Source organism: Elgaria multicarinata, chromosome 2 (genome assembly GCF_023053635.1).
Source record: "Elgaria multicarinata webbii isolate HBS135686 ecotype San Diego chromosome 2, rElgMul1.1.pri, whole genome shotgun sequence".
In the NCBI taxonomy this organism is placed as follows: domain Eukaryota; kingdom Metazoa; phylum Chordata; class Lepidosauria; order Squamata; family Anguidae; genus Elgaria; species Elgaria multicarinata.
In genome coordinates this window covers 45,889,729-45,903,277 of record NC_086172.1, presented here as the reverse complement: position 1 = coordinate 45,903,277, position 13,549 = coordinate 45,889,729, and the positions used below count along the sequence as shown (strand labels likewise).

Sequence of the window (13,549 nt, the reverse complement as noted above, 5' to 3'; positions counted from 1 at the left end):
GTTGGCCTTTTATTAGATCTTCCAATAAAAAGCTGTCGGTAAGTATGGATCTCCAGGTGCAAAGGACAACTGGATTATCTTTGAACCGTGTTCATCCAAGTGACTCAAGTGAGAGGCTTGGATGTGAAAAACTGTAGTTCAAATTCTCCTGTTCCATTATAGAGCTCAGTAGGTAGCTGTGGAGAAGGGCACCATCTCTGCACCCACTCTGCAGAATGGTTGCAAGACTAAAATACTACTCAGAACATCTTGGAAGGAGAGGAAAGACAGAGATGTAATATAAGTGCAACATTATGAAGTCACTGGAACACTGATACATTATTTATATAATGGGCTGCATACTATACAGAAGTGAAATGTCTTAGTCATTGGTAAAGTAGAATTTATTAGGTTCTTTTGCTTGATCAAGGTCTCCAGAAAAGAAAAAACAACAAAAATAAAATAGTTGCAACTGAGAGACACAGATAAAGCATTATTGTAGTATTTCTCCCCCCTCTCCCCCACTTCCCCCCCCCCCACCTTTGAGCATTCCGATTGTACACTGTTTGAAACTAACGGCCTCACTCCAAATAAATCACCTCTACGAGGGTGCAGGAACCATGGGTGCAGCTGGAATCTCTGAGGAGTTCTCTGCTGCAGAGAGATCTTCAAAGAAAGTTCCGGCTGTGCCTGTTGTTTCGTTATGCTGAACTGATTTATTTGGATCACAGCCAATACCTTCAGGTGGATAGGAACAGACACCAATTATCTTTTGTATTTACTGAACCCAACGTACTAAAGCATCCTCTTCCAGAGGAGAGATAAAATTCAATGTAGTCTCTCTTCTCTCCACTTTTTTTCATTGTTAGCTAATTAAGCGTGCAGCAACTCCAACTACACAGATGTCTTTATGGTACTTCCCCCCCACCCCCACTGCATTAAGTTAAATACATATAATAAAACTCAAGTCCTTAAAGACGTGCGTGCCTTATCAAGTATTTCTTTTCTGATCTTGGGATAATTTGGATGTGCTTCTAAAACCTGTTAAAAGAAATAATATTCATAGTAAAACAGCTGTAAAGTGATATCTTACTTTAAAACTGGTAGTTATTAAGTTCTATTACTCACACACACGTGTGTGTGTATTTCACAACAGAGGTATATACAACAGAAGATGCCATCATCTAACATGCAGAAGGTTATATCTAATTACATAATATTGGTTTCATCACGGGAAAGTGATTTATTTAACTGGCATCTCCCAATTATATAAAACAAAACTATGCTTCAGTTTTAGATTAGTAGCTTGATACTGTAGTTTTGCTTCATTGTGACTCTTACATACTATCTAGAACATAAACTATTAATTCATCATTTTATACCCACTGTAGCTTACCTTATGACAAACATTGATTGCGTCAATGTGTCGCTTGGCTTTCAAATAATTAAACGCCAACTTGAAACCTGTAGAAACAGTATGTCACATATTTGGCATAAAAGAAAGGTTTTACAGCTTCATATACAGAAGCAACTTCGTCTTTTTAGGTCAGTTTCAGTTTTACAAGTGGAATAGAGACAGCTTGTGCACATTTTTTTCTTCTAACAGTTTAAAATTATAATAAAAAAGAGAAATAAGCTAAAAAGAAAAGATAGATGGCTTATTGATTACAATTTTCTTGGACTTGCCTCTCCCTCAAAAGCAGCACATTTTTTGTCTTAGTGTACAGAGCTGTTTCCAGAAAAAGGAGATAAAGGCCTTAGCTAGACCAGGCTATATCCCAGGGTGATAGCTGGGATCGTCCCTGTGCATCCAGATGACGCACAGGGGACCCCGGGATCAGGGAGGGATCATCCTTCCCCTGCCCTGGGATATAGCCCTACCCTTTGGCCCTGCTTTTTCTGCGGCCCAAGACCGCGGAGCGTGTGGCCCGTTTCTGCGGCTTGACCCTGCTCCACTCGATTACTCACGTGGAGCCAGGAGCTGCGCCCATTGGGGCTAGGGTGGGGGGAGTGGGGAAATCAATTTAAAGCAAAACAAAAAAACCTTACCTTGAGTCACTCGAGCGCTGCCGGCCCTTTAAAAGTAATTTAAAAATGGCGGGCGCAATGCCTCTCTTCTTGAGGTCGTCATGCCTTACGTGTAAATGGGGGCAAGATCTCACGTTATTCACAACGCGAGGTTCTCCCCTCCTCTCCCCTGGACTTTACAGTAGGTCTAGCTAAGGCAAAAGATGAAGTATTGTCCTGTTCTGGTCTACCCAGGGTATAGCACCTAAGTGGCAAATTTTATTTACACAGAAAGTCTTACTTGCATATCTTTTCATAAAATGAGACAGGAGATCCTGGCACAATTTTATAATTAGGGAAAACAAGCAGGAACTTGCCAAAAACAATGCAGGAGAGAGAGGAGGACTCATGGGAACACAATAGAGTTGTGACTGTTCCCCGCTATCTCTGCATTTGAGAAGGGATTTTAACACACATCTTCCTAACTTAATTTTGAAATTGTTATAGTTTTTAAAGTTGTTTTTAATGTTGTACAATGTTTTTATTTGATCATTATTATTTTTTATTTTCTGAACTTTTTATAAACAGCCCTGGTTACTTTTAAAAAGGCAGTTTAGAAATACAATAAACAAACAAAACCTGGAGAAATAGATTTTTCCTTCCCCCACTTCACCCCCCTCTGTACCATCCACTTTCTGGCTGCATGGAGCCAGTTCTGTGGACACTTGCCATAGCTCTTCTGTTTCAAGCCACATGGCTTGAGCGGAGAATCACAGTCGGTCTTTCAAGACTCAGCTGCACAGAATCACCTCAACTGCTCCTGTTCTGAAGTCAGAAAGCTCCCAGCTTAATAAGCACAAGGATTGGGGCGTCTTCCCATGCTGGGCTCCATGAAGCTGGGGAATGCATTCCTTCAGCTCAAGCCAAATGCCTCCCATGGAGCTGTGTCGTAATAGTGACACCTCAGCAGCAGGTATGCAGCACCTGCAATGGCTTCAAGGGCTGAAGTTTGTATGTACGTGAACATACTCTCTGGCCCAAAAGCCAATCAGAGGAAGATGACTTGTCAAGGTTAGAGGATTGACACAGGAAGCCACGTTTATCCTCTCACTCAAACCCAAATGATGGCTTTGGGGCAAGGTGTTTTTTTTTCATCATCTCCTTTTTAACCCCCACAGCCATAGTGAAGTCTTGTGGTAGACTGAAGAAAGGGTCTAGAGCAGGGGAGAGCAACTGGTGGTCCTCCAGACATTTGGGCCTTCAACTCCCATCATCCCTCACCATTGACTATACTGGCTAGGGTGGATGGAGGTTGGGGCCCTCCAGGTGTTTTGGCCTATAAGATGCTCACCTCTGACATCTAGACAGAGACAGCTCAGAGGATGTGTGACAGAGGCCAATTCGTTCTCCCACCCCACAAACTTTTACAATGTGAGATTTAAACGATGCTAGAAGGGGGGAAATGAGGCTCAAAGGATGTGCATGATGGCTTATTTCTTCGGAGGTAGATTCCCTCCCATCCTGAAGGGAAGGCAGTGGCTTCTCTTCAGTTCAACTCTCCACCCTACTTGACTGAAGGCTCCTCCTGTATGCATTTTCAATTAGACATACCAAGCTGAATGTAATAGGAGTTAAAATCAGAATTTTAAAAATACCTCTCACCAGGTATGCTCTCAGAGGTCCTCCTCCATTGGGAAGGGACCATAGCCAGTCTCAGAGCATAGGCTTTGCATGTAGAAGTTCCAGGGTTCAATCCCCTGGTATTCTCCAGTTTCATAGGATCAGGTTTTCAGGTGATGTGAAAGACCTTTGCAGGAGACCCTGAAGAACTGCTGCAGGTCAGAGTAGCCAATACTGGGTTAGATGGACAAATAGTCTGACTTAATACAAGATGGTTTTCCTGTCTTGTTCCACCACTGCCCAAGAATGTACCACTACTACCCAAGAATGTATACTTAGCAAATATTTCCCTCAATCTGGAAGCTAAGGATGAACCTACCTATTGTTGGATTTGTTTGGTTCCCATACTTCCAGGCCATCTCGTAGTTGGCAGCTGCATCCTTGTAGGCTTGTTCCTTCTCCATTATATATCCCATATATTCATACGCTTTGCAACAGGACTGAAAGGAGGGAAAGGAATTCTTCATTGACATGACAATTCCCATTAACTCATTAAAATAGTAAGCTAAAATTTTGTTGGTCCTTTTCTAAATGGCATTGCACGGAAATAGAAGGGGATAACTCATGACTCTCATCACTGCTAGCCGAGATTCGAAGGCTGCAGCTATGCTCATTATGTCCCAGAATTGGAGTCCTGCATCTGTGAGCCAGCCCCTTTCTCCTACTTTCCATATGGTTAGTCACATTAATTAAAAAACCCGAGGAATAGAAAGACATTAACAAAACAAATATGAGATTGCTCCCGGCCTGTCAAGTTACCCTGTTATGACGAAGGCACCGTTTTAATAATTCACCAGCCATGTCATATTTTGAAGACTGAATGTAAATATCAGCAAGCAGAAGCCAACTTTTTTCAAACTCTTCTGCATCAATGGGATTCCAGTTCATTTTTGAAATGCGCTTCAATTGGTTCCTGGCTCGTGGGGTTTGTTTTAAGATCATGTATGCTGTAGCCATTCCCAAAAGTGCTGGGACGTGATCCTTCTGCAAGAAATACCACATGACAACTCAGGGGATAAAAAGAGAACTTGGGATAAGTATCAACAGTCCTTGACAATAGCAGGTAGAACCTCAATTTAGAGACCTGTAAAACATGCAAGAAGGAAAGCCAGTGTGGTGCAGTGTTGGAGATCCAGGTTCTAGTCCCTACCTGGCCATGGAAGCTCACTGGATGATTTGGGGCTAGTCCGACTTTCAGCCCAACCTACCTCACAAGGTTGTTGTTGTGAGGATAAAATGGAGAGGAGGAGGATTATGTATGCCGCCTTGGGTTCCTTGGAGGAAAGAAAGGCGGGATATAAATGTAATTAATAAATAAAGGAGGTGCCTGTAATGAAATCGGCACACACACATTTTGCTGAATCTTTGTAAAGTAGGTTCTCTGGGCTTGGGCAAGAACCAGGGCTGTTGCCTTCTCCCAGCAGCCTCTTGCTTGTGCAGTGGCTCAACCAGGGTGGTTGAATGTGACGAAATTCCTCCTCTCCATCATATCCAGCAACATGTATGGTGGAAATGATTCATTCAGAGAAGTTCATTTCTGCAGCCTTTGGATTCAGGTGTATGGAAGCAGACTCCCACTTGTGCAAAATGTTTCCTTTCCCCTCCTCTTACCTACAGGCTCTCCTAAATCTACTTTGGATGATCCCCCAATCCTCTGGAGAAAATTTGGAGTGCATGCAGGGGATTTTGATCTGCCAGCTGCATCCATTCCACTGGCAGAAGGACACCATTGGATATAACCCTATAACTACTTATCTTAAATGTTACAGTGCTACAGATATTTTCCCCCATCTTAAATGTAACCAGAACAAAGTCATCTTAAGTCCCTTGGCCAATAGAACAGGATACACGTTTTAAAATAAGTTGCACCACTGGCTGGTAAGTCATTTTATAACTCTGTAATATCCACACACATACACACACACACCACAAAGCTGGATCCCGCTAAGGAAAGGCTTTTAGAGCATCAAAGGCGCTTGTTTCTCAGTCTCACTGCTGAGCTTGGCACAGCCAATACTGTTCTCCATTGGGGTTTTTAAAAATCAGCACAGGATGGTAAAAACAACAACAAACCCTCACTAATAGCCATAACTTGGTAAAACTCAGATGCTTGCAGCTATGTCACCAAAGGATGATTCACAAATTTCTTCCTGATATGTTCAACCTCTTATGTGAGCAATCTACTTGGTGTGAATTGAGAAATCACTTATTTTAGCCGTGGTAATAAAAGCTCTAACACTACCTAGCAGATGATGGAAGATGCTGCGTCTGAAATCTGTAATTTTCCAGATGACATGTTTCTTCACACAAGCATATTTTCACACGAAGGGAAAAGAGTGGCAGTAAGTAATGAGCAAATAGCAGAAGAAAGGATGGGTTAAAGTCTAGCATTCAGCACTAATGTATTATTATATTAGTAACAACTCTGGGAAAAATCATCTTTTATTTAGTGGACTGCATCTCTCTGCAAGTAGAGTAGCCTTCTAGTTGACCTAAAGTTCAACTGTATAAACATTTTCAACAACCTACCTCATTAACAACAACTTCTGTAAAGGCGTTTAGTGCTCGCTCAACATTTGATTTTTGTTTGGTTGCCACAAGGCAGTAATTTTCCATGATGCGAAGCTGCACTTGACCTTGAGCTGTCTGAGGCTTCAGTTCCTTTAAGAGCTTTTCTGCTGTTCTCACAGCCAGCTGCACAGATTCTTGCTTCTCGGTAGAACTGCTACACGTAAGAAAAAGCAGCATCAAGGTCTCAAACCAGGAGCCACCAATTCAGGCTTCCATGTGGGTGGGGAGGAAAAGGGACTCAACGGCTTACTACTCTTGGGGGTATTCAAGATAAGATCTCAGCAGAAGAGGAAGTAGGAGGATTATTTTAAGAGCACTTGTTGTGGTTACCTTTGTATACCTAATCAATCTTCAGAGGCATCATCATTCCTGAGAAATCATCACAGTCAGCCTAATACACAGGGAGAACTGGTACCTCTGGATCTGACAGTATACATCACAGCGCTGTGTATGATAAGGTACTCAATTCCTTGGTTGGCCTGGTTTTTCTTGTTTGAGTTCCCTTTGTCACTCCCCCCACCCCATTCCAAACCAAAGTCAACAAATGTGTGATTGCAGAAGTTCTTCCCCCCACCCCCTTTGTTGAAAGCATTAAATAAGCTTCATGGCTTTCTGATGCAATCTTAATGGTCTGACTGTAATAGAAATACAGTGAAAAATTTAGCCACTGAACAAGACCCTTCTGCATCAGACACTTATCTTAACAACACCACTACCTAACAATGCACAGGAATCGCTGGTACCTGAATTCAGCACCACACCCCTCATTGCTGGCACCCAAAAATAATTTGGAGGGACTCCACCAAGCACCATTCACGATTCACCAAAACAAGACACGGGATTAAAAGTAGCAGAAGTTATAAAAGTCTCCTCTTCACTCACTTTGTGTCAACGTCCAGGTGCTCAAACACTTCACCGCCCACTGTTTCATTGTCAGGGTTCAAGCAGATTTCGATCATATTATAAACAGCATTCTGTCCCCAATCATTGTCCTTCCGCGCTTTGTTAAAATGCCGAAGTGCATCATTGGGTTCGCCAGTGTACCTAGACAGGCAATTAAATTGACTCAACAACCTGAATAAATTGAATTTAAAACCAAAGAATAGTATAGCCTTCAAACTTATCCCAATCTCTATTTGGTAATATCAGCACTTCAAACTTTAAAAACCATCCAGCTAAAAACAAAACCCTCCAGCTGTTTAAAAACAAACATTGTATATAGATGGCTGTCACTTAGGAGTTTTCTACCCATTGGCTGACCTATTGTGATGTTCTCACTGCAGAGGGGGAAAGGTCAGGCAGGGAATGTGGGCGGATCCTAATGCAGCTGCTATGAGAAAGGAAAATGTCATTTGGGCTAGGGAAAGAACCTCACAGGGCCTGGAGATGGGAAGAGCAGGGCGCTCCTGCTAGGAGCAGGGAGGCAATTGGAAGGTAGCGAGGCTGGGATCTTCACAGCTAAATGGAGAAGAGGCTGAGGACATGTTGCAAGAACAGACCACAGCTGCTCTCAAGGGAGAACCTTTGATACCCAGTTAGACATCTTCTCTTACTTTACTGACTTTATTATTATTACATTTACATTCCACCTTCGTTCCTCTGGCAAGAAACCCAAGGCGGCTTACATTCTCCTCTTACTCTCCATTTTAATCTCACAACAACCCTGTTAGGTGACGGGCCCAAAATCACCCAGTGAACTTCATGGCCAAATGGCGACTAAAACCCGGGTCTCCCAAGTCCCCATCGAAATGCTCTAGCCATTAAACCACACTGGGTTTTTCACATTACATTTGGCAAATTAATTAGTTCACCTATATAAAAAACTATATCATCCAACATGCCTTTCAAATTCCAGAATTGCCATAATTGACAACTAGTCTTTTTTTTAGGTTTGCAGCAACTTCGTCTACTCATAGTCATATTAATACAGCCACTATTCATCAAAGAGAGCTATAGATGCAGTATATGTGCCACCCCCTCACATGCCACCATATATGCCTGTCGTCCACTCAGGTATACATCCAATCAGCATTTCATTACAAACACATCATCATACAACATTACCTTGATAATGCCATGACGCACATCACTCTCAATCTTCTTTACTAGCCTAATAGTACAGGGAGCACACTGACCTAGTGTAAACACTGAGAGGAAGGTGAAATATGCAGTAATATGTACAAAAGAAGTCTCATCACAGCTATGCCCTCCAGCATATACAAGATAGATCACAAGAGGGAGGGGAAAACAGCAGGCAGCAGATGAAGGAAGGATCAAGGAAAATGAGGTTTCTAGGCAGCTGGATATGGGAAGGAAGCGTGTCCAAAAAGAATGAAAAGTCGGGGGAAATTTCTCCCCTAGGGTCAGGAGAGGCAGTTGGCAGGACAAGGGGGCAAAGAGGCAAGGAGCTGTGGAGGAATGGAGTGCTGTGGGCCAGAGATGCTCAGGTAGGAAGAAATGAGCAGGTGGCATTCACATACCAAGCAGAAAGAACCTGGCATTAACATTTGTGTAATGTGTCCAGTTCACACACTATCTCAATTTGCACAATGGGCATTTCAGGAAAGTAAGGAAAAGAAACTATTTCTGACTGGTATCATCTTAGCTATTTTCCAGCCACACCTACCAAAGATACAATCCTTTGCAATAGTGAAAACCTGGATCAAGTTTTGTCCTGGGAGAATGTTTCTCAGCCATCGCAAGGAATCTTGGAACTTCTTCTAGCTTTCCAGCTCTTCTTAAAAGATCAATTAAACGTGACAGTGTCGCATAATTATCTGTAAACACAAGTATTCAGGGCATTATAGAAAACAGCCGTGTATATATATGCACAAGCAGTGACCATAAAAAGACAAGGGTGTTCATAAAAGCCAACAGGATAGCCATGTTCAGACCTTCAAAGTCATGCAGTTCCCAACTATGTGAAGGGGGGGAAGTCGGGTTGTACAGCTGGCCCCGCCCACTCTGTCTACATCCCCATTGCCCTTTGCACAGTGGGTTGAGGGAGGTCTCATGCAGGGAGACTAAGACTCCCGACACAATTTAGAACCCCGACTGGTGGAAGATGCAAAGTGGGGAACGAGGCCAGCGACCACATCCAGCTCTTCCCTGCTCATATGAAGGGGAACTTGTGAATATGAATGCCTGAACAGGGCTTATCATGTTCTCACATTGCCAACACAATACCTGTCTACACTCACGTTGGCATCTGTGACCCATATTTCCTCACTGTATCTGGTTCTACTTGTAGCTGGAAATACTTCATCTATAACTTTTTTTTTAAAAAAAAATGTACTCTGTCCCAATTCACCAATCTAATAAAGGGTTGATGTATCTCATTGAGGACCTACAGAAACCACAGCTGGAAGACTGAAATAAAGGTTCTCTGTCACCCTTCCAATGGCACAGAAACATTTTGGCTTCCTAAGGAAATGGTGCAATATTCTCTTGTCCTCCAACCATCCGCCCCACCCCCTCCACCTCTGTGGGTAATCAGGAATTCTATCCCAGTTATTAGAAGCGCCCTTGTCTGACATGCAACTAGAAGTCATGCACTTCCCCTAGCCCATGAAAACTGATGCTACAATAAATATATTATTTTATAAAGTGCCAGAGGCTATTTATTATGCTTAAACTTGTTCAGTTTGGAGCTATCACGGGTCTTTCACATTAGGCCTTTTCAGACAACACGTTAAGCCATGGTTAAGCCACTAACCCATTTGCAGCAAAAGGTTAGTGAGTGTGTTTACGCCATGTAGCCACCGTGGTTAGGAATGGTTTACATGACACACTAAGCCATAATGTTTAGCTCAAAATGCTTAACCACTGCTTAGCATGTTGTCTGAACAGGGTCAGTCTGTGTGAGATTCTGTTTCCTCTGGGCAGATACTGATACTTTGTAGGGAAGCGGGAGGAATAATGGAGACAAGAAAAATGTAGCTATATTGGGATTAAGGCAGTCTAGAAATTATGCTTACTTATTTTTCTTACTTATTTTTCTTTCTTTGTAACATTTTTATACCACCCATCAGTAAAGTCCTCTGGGCTTACAAAAGTTTTCTTCTGATTGTCTGAGCATGCTTTCCATGTGATAATTCTTTACAAGGAAATCACTTCTGGGAAAAATTGGTTAGACTTTCGATATGTGTACTTATTAACATGTGGTTTTAGCAGCTTTAGCGGGGACACTTTCAAGGAAGGAGCAACGATAAAAGATCCAAGGCTCACCAGGGTTGCGATCCAACAGCTGCTGGAAATGAAAGACTGCTTGTTCATAGTCCTGTTTCCTGAACATAAGGTCAGCCATCATCTACAAGCAAAAGGCAACAGGCTAGCTAAACAGAACGTGGTGGAAGACCTACCCTACAGCAATTTAACCCTGCAGTGTCTACGACAGGGGTTTGGAACTCAAATGGATAGGCGGCTCAGTTTCTCCATCTAGCAGACGCCCAGGGGCCACACCCCATCTGAACAAGGAAAAAGCCCTGCTAGTTTTCATGCGGGAGGGAGGCAGTAGTGGGATCAGTGGTTAGCTTCTAAAAAGGCCCTGTTTCCCTCCAACCCCACTGTCGAACCTTTACACATCTTCCCTGCCAAAAATGCCTTTGACTGCGCCAGCCCTGCTCCCAACTGCCAGCTCTTCTGTCTGAGCGTCCTCCTGCAGCTTTCAGCTCCCCACAGTCTAAGCCCCTTTCTTACAACCAGCTCCTCTCCCTCCCAGATTCTATCACAGGCCCCGCCACTCGCATGCTTCCAAGCATAAATATCCTTGTGTCTAAACCTTTTTCGATGGCCCCAAAAGTCAACACTACCCCCGGAGACTCTTTCCCCTTGGCTGCAAATGCCATACTCCCTTACACCTGCACTGCTCATTTCAGTGACATTGTGGCTGTAGTGAGCTCAGCCCCACTATATAAAATAAAATAAAAACATGGGCATATAAAGGGACAGCACACAGAGACACACGCGCACACATAAAACATTTGTGTGTGTGATGGCATGGGTGGTGTGGGTCATCTTCCACCAAATGCCTTGAGAAAGGATCCTGATGATCTGTTTAAATGGTAGGATTTGTATCTTGAAAGGCGGCATATAAATAATTGTCATCAAATCAATCAATCAATCATAAATAAATAAATATTATGATGGTGCTATATAAATAAATAATAATAATAATAAATAAATAATAAATGTTTAAAGTAAGAAGATTAAGGTACAGAGCAGGGTCATTTCTGTCATGGCTTCTATACTCTCGAGCAGCCTACCCAGGGAGATTCACCAGGCAAGCTTTCTATATAACTTGAGTTGGGAGGTAAAAACACATATCTAAAAGCTGTTGCTTATTAACATCTATGAGAGTTTATGTTTTGTCCTGTTGCTTGCTGCGCCGTTTGGGGGTGGGTGGGTGGGGATTGGCACTATACTTTAAAGTGATTTTTAAAATAGTTTTATTAGATTCTGTTTTGACATTTGTTTTTATTGTTGGCTCATTGGTATGCGTGTAGTTGAATACAGAAAAGCAACTCCTGTGCTTACAATAATATTACGGAGAATATCCTTTTAAAAGGAAAGTTCTTAATCTAAGGGAACTCTTCCAGACTGCATGAGCGTAACTCACCATTGAGGCTGCTGCATTATCTGGATCATTCTTCAGCAACAGAGCACACTGACGTTGGCATGAGTCTACATCATCATGTGCAAGATACAAGCGTGCAAGTTCCAGCATCACCTGAAGATTAAAAGATCGATATTTACTGATAAATCATTTCTCATGCTTTCATTTGGTTTAAGGTTTGCAACACATTCCCAACAGCCAGGCCATTTTTTTTTCTTCTAGCAAAGCCAAAGGGAAAATGGTTAGTCTGGGTGGGCTCAGCTGACCTTGTTGTCCGTCTCACAATGAACAAGAGCTTCTTTGTAAAATTTAATTGCTTTCTCATAGTTCCGCTGGGTTGCTGAATGCTTTGCTATCTCTGCACACATCTCAGCTGCTAGTTGCTTCTGCACAGGAACTGTGTCCAGCTGCTCTATCTGAGTACGTTTCAGCACTTTGGCCTGCAGTTCCCGAGCCTGATGGGAAATGCAAAGAAAATGGCTTACAGCAGGAAATAACATACAAAGAAGTCGGCAGAGGATTTGGACCATGCTGTGGATTTTGAGAGAGAGAAGTTATTCCTATGGAGTAATGATGGCCACCAATTTGGATGGCTTTAAAAGAGGGTTGGATAAATTCCTGGAGGAGAAGGCTATCAATGGCTACTAGCCCTGATGGTTGTGTGCTACCTCCAGTATCCGAGGCAATAAGCCTATGTACACCTGTTGCTGGGGAACATGGGTGGTGTGTGTGTGTGTGTTGCTTGTGGTTCCTTGGTTGACAGCTGGTTGGCCACTGTGTGAACAGAGTGCTGGACTAGATGGACCCTTGGTCTGATCCAGCAGGGCTCTTCTTTTGTTCTTAAGTCTTGATATATGCAACATAGGCAGATACTCATACAGAGTCTCTCTAGCTCTGTACTATCTGTACCATGGGTAGTTAACATGGTGCCCTCCTGATGCTTTGGATTATAGCTCCCATAATCCCTGACCATGCTGATTGTGGCTTATGAACGTCAAAGTCTGATACATCGGGAAAGCACCAGGCTGCCTACACCTTGTCTACAAAGGACTGGCAGTGGTTTTCCAGGGCTTCAGACGGGAGACCTTCCCAGGCCTAACTGAAGATGCCACAGACTGAACTATTATCAGGAGATCATCTATCTCTCTTCTGCACAAAAATCCTAAAGAGCCTATATTTTATTATTTATACAGCACCATAACCCTTTACAAAGAACCCCGTGCAGCCTACATTCTAAAACAGATACAGGGAAACAACAGAAGAAGGGGAGAAACAATGGAGGCAAAGGGTAGGTAGGGAAAGAAATATGTGATTACTTAATATTTCTTTACCTGCTGTAATGAAACAACAGCATCTTCTATCCTCTCCATTTTGCTGTACACCTTTGCAAGGAGAACCTGGTAACGGGCATCTTCCATCAGAGAAGACAAATCATTTACTATGAAAAACAAAAAGAAGTATAATTTGGCACAGATTGACAGGGATGAGATGCTAGGTTGGGAAGGATTACAAAAGGAACAAAGCCTCCAGTAAAGTTCACAAAAGTGTCAGGGGAGGATGTGCCAAAGTCTAACTGGAAGCAATCCATTTAATTTGATCAGATCAAAAATGAGGTGACTGAAGCATCAAATTCTCTCTCCTCGTTTTTACCAGCAACTTTCCATAGGGTCATTTAGAGCCAGAATAGTATGGAATCAA

The 13,549-nt window shown here is 42.7% G+C and overlaps 1 protein-coding gene across 1 annotated transcript in view; it reads right to left on the bottom strand.

Annotated features, from left to right (window-relative positions):
- Positions 1 to 13,549, bottom strand: part of TTC21B (tetratricopeptide repeat domain 21B) — a 57,805-nt gene continuing 44,256 nt past the window's right edge. Inside the window, exons 19-29 of the mRNA XM_063118312.1 lie at positions 13,183 to 13,289; positions 12,118 to 12,306; positions 11,855 to 11,965; positions 10,465 to 10,546; positions 8,864 to 9,014; positions 7,120 to 7,281; positions 6,196 to 6,391; positions 4,426 to 4,650; positions 3,986 to 4,106; positions 1,376 to 1,443; positions 1 to 1,020 (exon numbers count right to left, since the gene is read on the bottom strand). Coding sequence (XP_062974382.1) covers positions 943 to 1,020; positions 1,376 to 1,443; positions 3,986 to 4,106; positions 4,426 to 4,650; positions 6,196 to 6,391; positions 7,120 to 7,281; positions 8,864 to 9,014; positions 10,465 to 10,546; positions 11,855 to 11,965; positions 12,118 to 12,306; positions 13,183 to 13,289 — 1,490 coding nt within the window. The 3' untranslated portion in view covers positions 1 to 942. The remainder of the gene's footprint in view (positions 1,021 to 1,375; positions 1,444 to 3,985; positions 4,107 to 4,425; positions 4,651 to 6,195; positions 6,392 to 7,119; positions 7,282 to 8,863; positions 9,015 to 10,464; positions 10,547 to 11,854; positions 11,966 to 12,117; positions 12,307 to 13,182; positions 13,290 to 13,549) is intronic.